At 39.1% G+C, this 12,678-nt stretch overlaps 2 protein-coding genes across 3 annotated transcripts in view; one reads left to right on the top strand and one right to left on the bottom strand.

Annotated features, from left to right (window-relative positions):
* The window catches only part of Bbs12 (Bardet-Biedl syndrome 12), an 11,130-nt gene extending 6,894 nt beyond the window's left edge, over positions 1-4,236 (bottom strand). Inside the window, exon 1 of one of the 2 annotated variants that reach the window (XM_008849229.3) lies at positions 4,126-4,236. The gene's annotated coding sequence lies outside the window, so the exon portion shown is untranslated. Of the gene's footprint in view, positions 1-4,120 lie in introns of both variants that reach the window. The other variant, XM_029554153.1, reaches the window with a different exon arrangement.
* A 77-nt stretch (positions 4,237-4,313) lies between these two features.
* Positions 4,314-12,445, top strand: LOC103746949 (centrin-4). The gene is made up of 5 exons (XM_008849230.3): positions 4,314-4,381; positions 5,943-6,089; positions 10,742-10,867; positions 11,516-11,653; positions 12,051-12,445. Exons 1-5 carry the CDS (start codon positions 4,379-4,381, stop codon positions 12,138-12,140), a joined length of 504 nt encoding a protein of 167 aa, XP_008847452.1. The 5' UTR covers positions 4,314-4,378; the 3' UTR covers positions 12,141-12,445.
* The last annotated feature ends 233 nt before the right edge of the window (positions 12,446-12,678 follow it).

Below are 12,678 nucleotides of genomic sequence, written 5' to 3' on the forward strand. Positions count from 1 at the left end.
GGCTCTTGACATTGAGACGTTTTCACATGCATTTCTAATCTTTATATACATGACTATCACTGGTCACAGTCACCCACCTTCTGAGCTCCTTGGCATCTGAGCATGGATATAAAGTCATAGGTAGATTTCAATAGTAATGTTTTTCACATCTACTAATTATTAAGGAGCAAATTTTTATGTTTTGAAGAATTATTATTTTTTAATCATTCTATATTTAAAAAAATTTTTAATAACTACATGATTAGAAGCTTTTCACTACAGCTTTAACATATTCAGTAACATTTTTCTGAGCTAGGGTACATCTCTTTCAAAATTGGCTGTACATTTCTAGGTTTACAGATGAATTATTATGCTTATATAATCTTTAACTCATTATAAACTCTATAAGACATAAAATTAAATGAGGTTTTAACCTTTAAAAAAAAAAATCTCCATTTCATTTTAGACTATATTGTTCCTTGCAGAAAGACTCATTGTTTTTGCTACCAACACTGAGATGTTGGTGCTTGTATTTCCAATCTGTATGTATCTGACTATTGCCAGTCATAATCAGTTGCACTTGGATCCTTGGTGCATGTGTATGTGTACAAAGTCATTGGGAAGACTTCAACGGTATTGTCCACCACCTCTACCAATCAGCATGACACAAACCTTCATGCCTCCTCCTCAAATATAATACATCCTTTAAAATTTATTGATTTTTGTGTGTGTATATCACACAGACCATCCCAAACTATCTCATTTGACTATACACCCACTTCCCAGATAGCACCCTCCCATAGCCTCCCTCCCCCCACTAGAGCCCTTACACTCTACTTATCCCTGCTACTGTCTGCTGTGTTGTCGGCACCCCCGGCCATTCTCTACTACTTGCCCTTCTGGTAAATCTAATCAGCCTATCTAGAGGTCTTTGTTTTAGGAGGGTCAGCTGTTCCTCATCTAGCAGTAATTAGTTGACAATATTTGAGACAGAGTCTCCCTGAAGTCCCAGCTGGCCTGGAACTGGCTATGTAGGACAGGTTGGCCTGGACCTCACAGAGATCCTCTTGTCTTTGCCTCCTGAGTGCTGGGATCAAAGGCATGGGCCACCATCCCTGGCTAGTGTTTTATTTTGTTTCCCCCAAATTATCTTAAAGAGGCTGCAATGAACTATTATTAACAAAAATACAAACTCAAAAAAGAACTTCTCATTTTTTAAGAAGCTGGGTATGAAAAAGGCAGAGACAGTGAAAGGGATGGGAAAGTGGGTAATTTAAAAAATGATAAGTACCTTTGGCAACTGTTCTTGGCATTGATTGCATTGGCACACTCTGATTTCTGTTCTGCTCCAATGCTTTCCAAAAACAGTTCATTTTCAATACTTGCCAAATTAATATTTCCTTAACTTTCTAATGGTAATGGAAGAGCAGAATCAGACTACTTAACTGGGATTTTGGCTTAAGTTTTCTTTTTATAAGATCATGTGTAGTCTTGTCTGAATACTCAGGTCAGAACACAAGATATGCTTTTCGGGGGCTGCATTTAAAAGTCTGTATTTCCTGATGGGTATGACTATAATTTTCACCATCAAAACCAACAGTTTGTTCACTTCCAGTTTACTTCCAACACCATAATCTAACCACATCACTCCACTGCTTAGCAATTGTTCAGAAAATAAGTCTTTACTCCTTTGTCTGACACAGGAGTTCCTATAAAAAGTGAACTCAGGTTCTTTTACTTCTACACTAAAAACCCTGTGAAGCCCCTGTAACTCACTCAAAATGAAGGTCTCTGTGCTCACACAGCACTAGAATCTGTACCTCCTCCTTTCTGACTGTGCTACTCTGCTTTGCTCAGATCTCCTTTGTATTCTTAGAACATGCAAGGCATGTTTCCTATGGCAATATTTCTGTTCTGTGTTCCCTCTTTCTAGAATGTTCTTCTCCAAGAAATCTACTGCATTGCCATCTTTAAATACTACCCCAAATTTTCTTTTCAAGGAAGGCTCCTACCCTAACCATTCTATTAAATAGCACAAACCCCTTTGCCCTCCATACTCTGGACACTCTACTTGTTCTTTCTTTTTTTCCTCTGATACTTATAAAATAGTTTATTATGTATAGGGCATCACTATTTGAATGTAATTTCTAGAAGACAATTTTGGTCCCTGAGATATCTCAAGTAGGTAGGATATTACCTGACACATTAGTTTAGGTACTCAATAAGTGTTAAGTAAATGAATGAATGAATGGCTTTTGCCACACTATCCCAAATTTGAGTACAAATAGTAAATGGGCAAACAGATGTGGTTATCAGTGTTCCTCTTTCAACTACTTCAGGGCCCCTTAATTGGGGGGGGGTCTTGAATTGCTCTTAAAGGAGAGTCCTCCTTCATATAATAATTACAATTGTCTCTGAAAACCAAGAAACATAATCAAATACTCCACTGCCAAAAATCAAACATTTGCGTCTTAAAACCAAGAAACATAATCAAATACTCCACTGCCAAAAATCAAACATTTACATCTTAACACAGATGTTCTATAACCAAACCTTAGTCTAATTCATGAGACTTATCTTCTACCACCTTCTTTTAAAAGTTCCAGAACCTTGCCACAGAACATACCACTTATTTTCACCTCATACATGCCACACTCTGAGCATTCTTTTTTACCTTTTGAATGCTGTATGGCTTTCACCACACAAAGCAAATAATAAATTGATACAGCTTTTTTCAATGCCCTAGGAAGCAGTCCCTCCCTCCTATGCTCCCAAAGCACTTAACACCTGTATTAAAGAAAAAAAAAGTACTTATGTTTGTGTCTATGTTTCCAGTAGTCTGTGGATTACTTATTTTTACTCTTTATACTCAACTTCTTTCAAACTCATCAGTAGCTGGCATAGTGTACAAGATGTAAAACACATTGAATAAATTTGGTAGTTTAAGAATGCGTATGGCTTTACTATTTTCTGAGTTCTTAAGTTTTTAAACTATTTTATTTTTATATGTATGAGTGTATTGCCTGCATGTGTATAAGCATACCCATGTCCTGTGATGCCCACAGAGGTCAGAAGAGGGCACTGGATACCCTAGAATTGGAGTTATGGATAGTTGTTAGCGGCTATGTGGGTGCTGGGAATTGAACCTGGGTCCAAGAGCAGCCAGTGCTCTTAATTGATGAGTCATCTCTCCAGCCCCCTTTACTAAAGTTTTATAGTACAGATTAGCAACAATCGCTTTTGAGGCTTTTATAACCCATCCCCTCAAGGTCTAGAAATTGGAATCTGAATGTATTAATTTTCTTAAACTAAAATAATCCAAAACCTTAAATCAGTGATGTATAAACAGTTTAACTGTAGCAGCCTTTTAATTGCCACTAGATCAAATGAGATCAAGGAAAGCCTACAAGTTGGAATTAAGTTGAGTATACATTTGGTCAATATTCATTTCTAGGTCTCAGAAATCCCTTTTATGTTTATGTTTATCTTATGTTATGTTTTAAGTTTATGTTAAAGATAACCTTGAAAACTAGCCAAGGGCTACTTTCCAGATGACCCATGGCCTGAAAAACCAATTATGGTTAATGCTTTACTTCATTCACAAAGTATCCTAAATTTACATCATTTGAATTTGCATTGAGGAAAGTTTTTTTTCCCCCCATTGAGGTAACTTTACAGAGGAAAAAAAAAATCACTTGTAATATAAAGCTAATCCTACCTATTTCCCAGAAGCCTGAGGAGATTTAAGAATTTCTACAGTTGGGTGTCTGCTAGGGTACAGGGCAGACGAGGGCTTCGGAAAAGGTGCTTTCACTTATTACAGCATGAAGTGATTGCTTGAGTTCTTGGCCCCGCGGGCGGGCACGCAGATGCAGATGCTGTACTCGAGTTCCACCAGCATCCACCAACGGCCCCCCCATCCCCCACCAACGCCCCCCCTCCCATACCCCACCAACGCCCCGTGCGATCCAGTGCAGAGGCAGGAAGGCCCTGGAGTAGGTGGGGCGGGAATACCGACACGCGGACCACCGCGCTCACGCCCAATTTGCTCATCCCACCGGACCCCCGCTGCCAACACATCCGGTGCCCGCACCATTTGCGCATGAATCTCCCACCCTCCGGCTCGCAACCCGCGAAGTACCTTACCGCTCGCCTCCACAGGTCACAAACCCGCCAGCCTGGCCACAGCTCGCGCCTATGTGAAGCTGTTGAGAGCGAGATGGCTCACTCTTTTCTTTCCATTGGGTGCAGTGACCGTCAATCAATGGGGTCCGGTGGGCGGGACTAAGCCTTGAGCGCCGAGTGTTCTCCTAGCAACCACCTGGCGCGTGCGCAGCTGCGGTGAGGCCTGAGGCTACCGTTGGGTAGCGGCTGCTGGCGCCGGGCGTGGTTTGGGGACATGGTGAGTGTGGCATTTCACCCGAGCAGGGACAGGATTTGGATTATGAAATGTATTCCATCTTCTGTTTGCCGTGATTGTGAGGCTAGAAGATGGGTCTCCATTTCCTCTCCTCATCCACTACATCCAGCAGTCTGTGAAGGATGGGCCAGTGCTAGAGACAGCATCCTGTAGTCAGAAGGGACCTGAGGGGCTTCAAGATCAGGAGGCCTGGGCAGCATACCCACTCAACCACTAGCAGTAGGGGGGCTCTCAGTCACTGATAGTGGCGGGACTCTCAGTCACTGACAGTAGGGGGCACTTAGCAACTTGACAGTAGGAAGTATTAGTTGGGGGTATTCAGCCACCAACAGGGGGCACTCAGTCACTGACAGCAGAGTGGCCACTGGTTCAGCCACTGATGGTGGGGCAACACTCCGTCAGCCACTGTCAGGCAGGGGGCCACTGACAGCCACAGAGCATGAACTCAGCTACTGGGGCGGACACTGACTGTGGTCACTAACAAGCGAGAACCACTGATAGCTAGTGACTCCTACCACTGACAACTCCAGCCACTCACAGCCAGGGAGCTACTTACTCTTCCTGCTGAGAAAATAAGCTCACATGGCTGCCCTGGATCTAGGAATCATCAGACTCTGAAGCTCTGGAACCAAGAATCCGCAGCTAATAACTTGTATAAATCAGGCCACTTAGATCCACAGCAACCTCCTTCACCCCTACCTGCAGACAGAAGAATCTGTAGTAGCTTTGTGACTCGTGTTGCTAGCAGAAAGTAACGAATAGCAGAAAGGCCCTTCAGCTTCCATATGTTAAGTGCATCCTGGTAACTGGACAAACACCCTCATCCATATGCCTGGAGTAGCTGTTCACCAAAAAAAATGTGGTTTTTACTTTTGTGTTTCTATAATATTAGACACTAGTGGAGAATGAGAGAAGATAATTGCGTTTCAGTCAAGCATTCTCCCAGCACAGATAATGTTACATGCTGGTATATATGAAGAGTACATATAGGCTGGATGTTGTGCAGGCCTTTAATTCCAGCACTGAGGAGGCAGAAGCAGCTGGATCTCTAAGTTCAAGGCGAGCCTGGTCTATATAGTGAGTTCTAGGCCATCTTGGGTGACACAGAGATCCTGTCTCAAAAAGGGGGGGCGGGAACACATATTTCTTCAATGAATACTTTTCTGATAAGCCAAGACTAACTGCACTCTGATATAACATCACCCACTATTCTGAGCCATCTTTCTTAGAAGGTGCTAGTTGGAAGGGAAAATCTAAGATGAAAAAGGAACTACACTTTTAATCAAGATCCTAGTAACCGTACTCAGGAGACTAAGGTGGTCTGAGAGTTCCAGGCTAGCCTGGGCTCCAAAGGGAGACCTGGAGACCTTTCATCAAAAGATGAAAAAAAAGTTTTAATAACTCAAAGCACAAATATTAATGGTGGGAACTTGAAGTCATTATATTGTAGGAAGTAGGATACTTGAATAAGCTCATTTGTTAGATTTAATTAGTTATTCTAGTTATATAGTTTAGCTTCCACCCACATGTGTATTTCTTACAGGCATCCAGCCATTGTATGAATTTAGAACAATGGAAGAAAAAAGCAGCAAAAATTGAACTGAATGAAGCTCAAAAGCAAGAAATTAAAGGGGCCTTTGATGTATTTGATGTTGATGGATCTGGGACCATAGACGTGAAAGAACTGAAGGTTCTGAAATTATTTCTAAAACTTTTAAAAAATATTTTAAAATAATTTTACTCAAATAAATTGGTTTATCTGGGCCAACTGTATGGTCTTAAACACCCAAAAGGAAAGTGATCAATATAATCACTTAAACACCCAAAGATTAAAGTGATCAATCTAATTCTTTAAGAGTCCCTGTGTATAGCTAAGAGCTACATAACAAGAAACAATGCCAGACAGGAGATACCTTCCTTTGAGTTGTTGGCCAGGGTGGCCCAAGAGACTCCCAGACAGTAAGCCAGCATAGAGCTGGGAAAATGAACATCAGACCCCAATCTTATCTAAAGGAATATTGGCAACTGCTTGCTGCTTGATGAGGAAGAACTGATCTTCCTAAAAAAGGAACTCTAGATAGGCTGACTAGACTCAGTGGAAGGATAAGCACTGGGGAACGGCTGGGGGCACCGACAACACAGTGGACAGTAACAGGGATGACAGAGTACATGGGGTCCAGTGTGGGGTAGGGGGCTATGGGAGGGGACATTTGGAATGTGGGTATATAGATGAATAAGATTGTTTAGGATGTCCTGTATGAAATAGACACACAAAATATCAATAAATAAAAAATATGAGTTATATTTGAGGAAGAAGCCTAAAAATTGCTTCGTGTTAATTAGTAGATGTGAAAAACATTACCACTGAAATCTACCTGATGACTTTATATCCATGCTCACGTACCAAGGATCTCAGAAAGTAACTGAATGTGACTAGTAATAATCATATATAAGAGATTAGAGACACGTGCAAACATCTAAGTGTTAGTTGCATTAAAAATGAGTTTTTCTGTATGATACAGTATATTTTAAAATGAAATGGAGATCTTTTTTAAAGGTTAAAACCTCATTCAATTTTATGTCTTATGGTTTATACTGAGCACAATATTGTTTAACAGTATTAATTCAACTGTGAACCTACAAATTTATAGCCAATTTTGAAATAGATGCATCTTTGCTCTGGAAACAGTTATTGAATATATCAATGCTGCTATAATAAAATGCTTCTACTAATTATGTGGTTATTAAATAAATAATAAAAAAAATAATTTTGCCTATATCCCCTAGGTCAATCAAGAGTGGCAAAAGTCACTATATTTTTTAAGGACTGTTCCAAGTCCTTGAAAAATACAGAAGATACACTGAAATCCAACACAACATTAAGCAAAGTATAAGACAAGAGATCAATTTAACATTAACATTAAAAGGAGAGCAAGAGCCGGGCATGGTGGCACATGCCTTTAATCCCGGCACTTGGGAGGCAGAGACAGGTGGATCTCTGTGAGTTCAAGGCCAGCCTGGTCTATATAGCAAGTCCAGGCCAGCTGGGACTACAGGGAGTACAGGGAGACCCTGTCTTAAAAAGACCAAAAAAAAAAAAAAAAAAAAAAAAAAAAAAAAAAAAGAGAGAGAGAGCAAGTATAACTGAATTGCAAGTTCTGAATGCAAATAAAAGAGTCTAGAAAGCACATTTAACTATGATCAGTCATTAATGGCATCCTCCCCACAAAGACATAGGTCTGCCTGGGAGCAGAAAGACAGGCAGAATTTATGAACTCTTAGTACAGCATGCAGAATTCACTTGAACTGAACTTACAGACATGGTATAATGAAATAAGATCAACTTCCAAGTAGAAATCATCATATAACTGATGATAATACTCTATACATATTAGCTGTGCACAAAATATTAAATGGCACTGAAATGTAAATGGTTGGCATAACTTTGTCAAAGCTTTTCAAGAGATTTAAAACACACAAGGACAATTTTAATAATATAAATTCAATCATCTAGAAAAATTAATGGACAGCTACTATGTGTTCTAAGCAGAGGAATGAAACAAATTTCACAAAAATTAAAATCAATATTTTAATTTTGCTTTTATGTTTGTGTTTTGGTTTTTTATTTTAGTTTCTAGAGACAGGGTCTCCTTGTAGCCCTGGCTTGTCTGGTACTTGTTATGTATACCAAGCTAACTTAGATTTCACAGAGATCCACCTAAGTTGGCCTCTCCAGTTCTGGGATTACAAGCATGTGCCACCACTACCAGTGCTAAAGTCAACATCTTAATTGGAAAGTACATTTTATGAGGCTGGAGAGATGGCTCAGCAGTGAAGAGCTGTTGCTGCTCTTGCAGAAGACCTGTATTCCAATTTCAGCATCCACATGGTGGCTAACAACTGGCCACAACTCCAGTTCCAGGGGATCCACTGCCCTCCTGTTCCCCTATGGGCAGTGCACAACAGGGGGTACATTTACATACATACAGGCATAACACTCATACACATGAAATAAAAATAAATAAAAGGAAAATATTTTCTATGAAGTTCTCAACACAGTAAATTTTTTATGCAAATCAGAAAAATAAAATAAATTCAAACGTCACAGAATAAGTTTCAAAATTTAAATTTAAAATGATCATACTCCTACTAAAGAGAAAATGCTTTTATAGAGAATTATTTATTCAAATATGAAACTACTGATTATTGAAGATAATAAAAAATTTCTTCATCTTGTTCTACAACATAGTGAATTAATATTCTTGATCACATTCCTAAAAATTATTTTAGCTGATTAAAAAATAGACTATTTGATTCTGAGAAGAGATTCATTATAATCCATCTAAAATGTTTCCCATTTTAAAGTTAAAACTAAAAATTTCTGAAGAACTTATGCTATTTGTATGACTTGTATTCCAAATGTGCCAATGCACACAACACTTAGAATTTAATTATGTATTAAATATTTTCTATAAGTAATAAAAGTATTGAATTAGATGCAGGAGAGATGGCTCATGGGTTAAGGGCACTGGCTGCAGTTGCAGCGGACCTCGATTTTATTTCTAACACCCACATGGCAGCTAACAACCATCTGCAACTCCAGTTCCAGGAGAATCCAACACCCTCCTTTATCCTCCACAGGCATTGCACTACATTGACAGCAGTGAAGCAAAGACTTGAGTGAATGCATGATGAAAAAGACACATTTAGCAAAAATTTGAATTTATGTGGGAGTGAGGGGTCATGAGAGAACTTGGAGGAGGAAAGGGAAGGTTGAAAATGATGGAAATACAGCACTCATGGATGACGTTTTCAAAAACACTTAAATTGAACAAAGTATACTGAAATAAATGTTAGAAATGTTGAACAATGTAATCAACTAGGGTCTAATTTTCTTTTAATATTTTATATCTGTAAGAGAATTGCTTAGGAAATTAAGGTTGTAGCTGTACATTTCTTTTTTTATAAAGAAGTGACAGGATTGGAGATATGGCTCAGCAGTTAAGGCACATACTGCTCTTTCAGAGGACAACACAAGCTTGGTTCTCAAGCACCTGTATTAGGTGACTCATCACCACCTGTGACTCTAGCTCCAGGGAATTTGTAGATGATTTCTGGCCTCCTCAGGAAACTGTACTCATGTTTAGCCACAAAGTCACACAAGCAGATGAATAAGCTTTTAAAAAATAGATCTTTAGGTAGTGTTCTAGTTTTCCCTAAATTGCTGTGATAAAAACACTGACCAAAACCAACTGGGGAGGAAAGGGTCTTATCTGATGTACAAGAACGGTCCATCATCAAGGGAAGCCAAGATATGAATTCAGGGCAGGAACCCAGCGCCCAGACCATGGAGGACGGCTGCTTACTGGCCTGTGCTCAATCTACTTTCTTTTTATAAAATATTTTATTATTATTTTGACAGAGCATAGAGTAGGGGTTTATTTACAGGAGACTGGGTGCCCCACAATTACAGCTGTGCCATAAAGTCCACTCAAATACAGATCCTGTGACCTGACAGCTGCACAAAATGGTGAGAGAGAGGCCTCTTAGTGTTCTGGGCTTATAGATCCTTTGCCCCTCCCCACCACATGCTGCTAAGGTGGACTGATTGGGTGAGGGGGTAACTGATTACCCCCTCCTTGATGAACATGGGAAGATGTGACTATAGCTTGCCAGCATAGTGGTCAGAGGACATTTCCAGTTAACACTCCACCCCTTCCTCTGGCTCTTACATTCTTTCTTACAACCTCTTCTGCAAAAGTCCCTGAGCCTTGGAGGGGGTGGTAGGTGTGGGATGATCTTCCTCCAGTTGTGGCAAGGCACTGAACTTTTGGGTCTCTGCATCATCTGTTTTTTATGGACTGTTGGCCAATTTCAGTAGGATTCCATCTACATCATGTGGAGGCCAGATCCAGGTGCTCTTAGGTTATCTGCTGTGTTCTCAGGATCTAACCCTCATGGAGACCAGCTCTAAGGCATTTTTTAGAAACCATGCTTTTTTCTGAAGTTCTGTTTGGGGGATTGAACCTGGGGCCTTGCACCTGCTAGACAAGGTCTATACCATTAGGTTTGCACCAGGTCATACTTGTGATATTTTTTATATCTTCAACAGTAGTCTTCTGAAATATTTGTACATATACCTGCCCTCTGTTAACAAAATAATGAGTAAGTCAAAACCCAGAGTTAACACATACTCTGTCACAGTAGGATTGGATCTAGGTCCACTGACCTAGTTTCTAGGTTTATGACCCATCCGTTTGAAAAAAAGAGAGAAGCAATTAGTAATTTAAAAGCTCAGAATGAAATCATGGTGTATTAAAATGTATTTCCTTCCTATTTCAGATTACAATGCGGGCTTTAGGATTTGATCCAAAGACAGACGAAGTTAAACAACTGATATCAGAAATGGACAAAGAAGGGACAGGCAACATTTGTTTTGAAGATTTTTTTGCCATTATGAGTGTAAAGGTGGTATAGTCGTAGTTCCATTTTTTCTAAGAAATACAACCAGAAACCTACATGTTGGGGCTGGAGCAATCAGAGGCTTCATGGAAGAATTGGAACTAGGTTTTTAAGGATGGGTGGGGTTTTATAGAAAAGCAAAATTAAAGATGTTGTCGAGTGCTAAAGAAAAGGATAGGCACTACTGCTAGGCATAATTCCTGAGAATCTACCTGGCTCTTGAACTTACATTTGGTAATGAGCTAATAAGAGGTACATTTTCTTTATAACCTTGGGCTCCTTCATCCTTCCATAAATATAAAGTACCTTATCCAGGTGTGGTGGCACAGGCCTGTGGTCCCAGCACTTGGGAGGCAGAGGCAGGTGGATCTCTGTGAGTTCAAGGCCAGCCTGGTCTACATAGTGAGTTCCAGGACAGCTGGGGTTACAGGGAGACCCTGTCTCAAAAACACCAATATATATATATATGTATGTATGTATAAAGTACCTTGAGGGCTGATGTGAGTACATTGGAATAATTGTTAAAAGAGCAATAAAGTGAGAGCCTTTGTGGTACATACATACATACACACATAAGCTCTAGACTCCAAAGACATCATAAGTCCAGTTGAAACAGTAAATAAATGAAGACTAATGACTTTTCATTTTCTAAAGAGTGAAAAAGATGAGAAAGAAGAAATATTGAAGGCTTTCAAATTATTTGATGATGATGCCACAGGAAGTATATCCCTAAATAACATCAAAAGTGTTGCCAAGGAACTAGGGGAAAATTTAACAGAGGATGAGCTGCAGGTAAACCTAATTCATTTTATAATGTGCATATATTTTACATGACTTATATAACTAGGTATACTCACACATTAAAAACAAAAAATTCCAGGCTGGAGAGGTGATTCAGCAGGTAAGAGCACTGGCTGCTCGTGTACAGGACATGGGTTCGATTCCCAGCACCCACATGATAGCTAACAACTGTCTGTAACTCCAGTTCCAGGGGATCTGACACCTTCTTGTGACCTCCATGGGCATTGCATGACACAGGTGCATTTATACACATGCAGGCAATACATTTACACATAAAAAAAATAAAAAATTATAAAATATTTTTAAACAAAAATTCCTGTTGTGTTTATGTCATATCATTATACATTTATAATAGATTTGATATATCATGGTACATGTTGTTTTACAGGAAATGTTCGATGAAGCTGATCGTGATGGGGATGGAGAAATAAATGAGGAAGAATGTTTGAGAATGATGAAGAAGACCACTCTTTATTAATTCTATCTTTTGTGCCTTCTAGGAAGTTCTTGACAATTTATCTGTTCTGCGGTTTGATAATGTAATACCTTAGTGTATTCATTTTCCATTTTTAGTTTATATGCTTATGCTTAGATTAGTCTCTTGGTAACTAATCCATGTAAGAAGCTACATGTCTCTTTCACTGCTATTAAATCTGTAGTATCAAGAAACAGAATAATTGAACTGCAAATCCAAAACCAGGATTATTTTCAACTGACATTATTAAAGTCCTAGGTTCTAAAGACTTAGAATTCTTTTATTTTAATGAAATAGTCAAATGAATTTAGTTTTAAAAAAGACCCAAACATATTTTCCTATAATTTTCCTTTTGTATGGCTTTTTAAAAACTTCATAAACATGTGTTCTTAAATCAGTTCTTCAAATATGTAAAGCATTAAATAAAACTGGCTGATGATTACAGTATTTCTAATTTTCTTCTGATAAGCACTGTTGTGTTTTGAACATCCCTCCTTCCCCAATTCAAGTGTTGCCGATATGATAATGTGAAGGATTGTCT

This window comes from Nannospalax galili, unplaced genomic scaffold, assembly GCF_000622305.1.
Source record: "Nannospalax galili isolate Female #2095 unplaced genomic scaffold, S.galili_v1.0 scaffold64, whole genome shotgun sequence".
NCBI lineage: Eukaryota > Metazoa > Chordata > Mammalia > Rodentia > Spalacidae > Nannospalax > Nannospalax galili.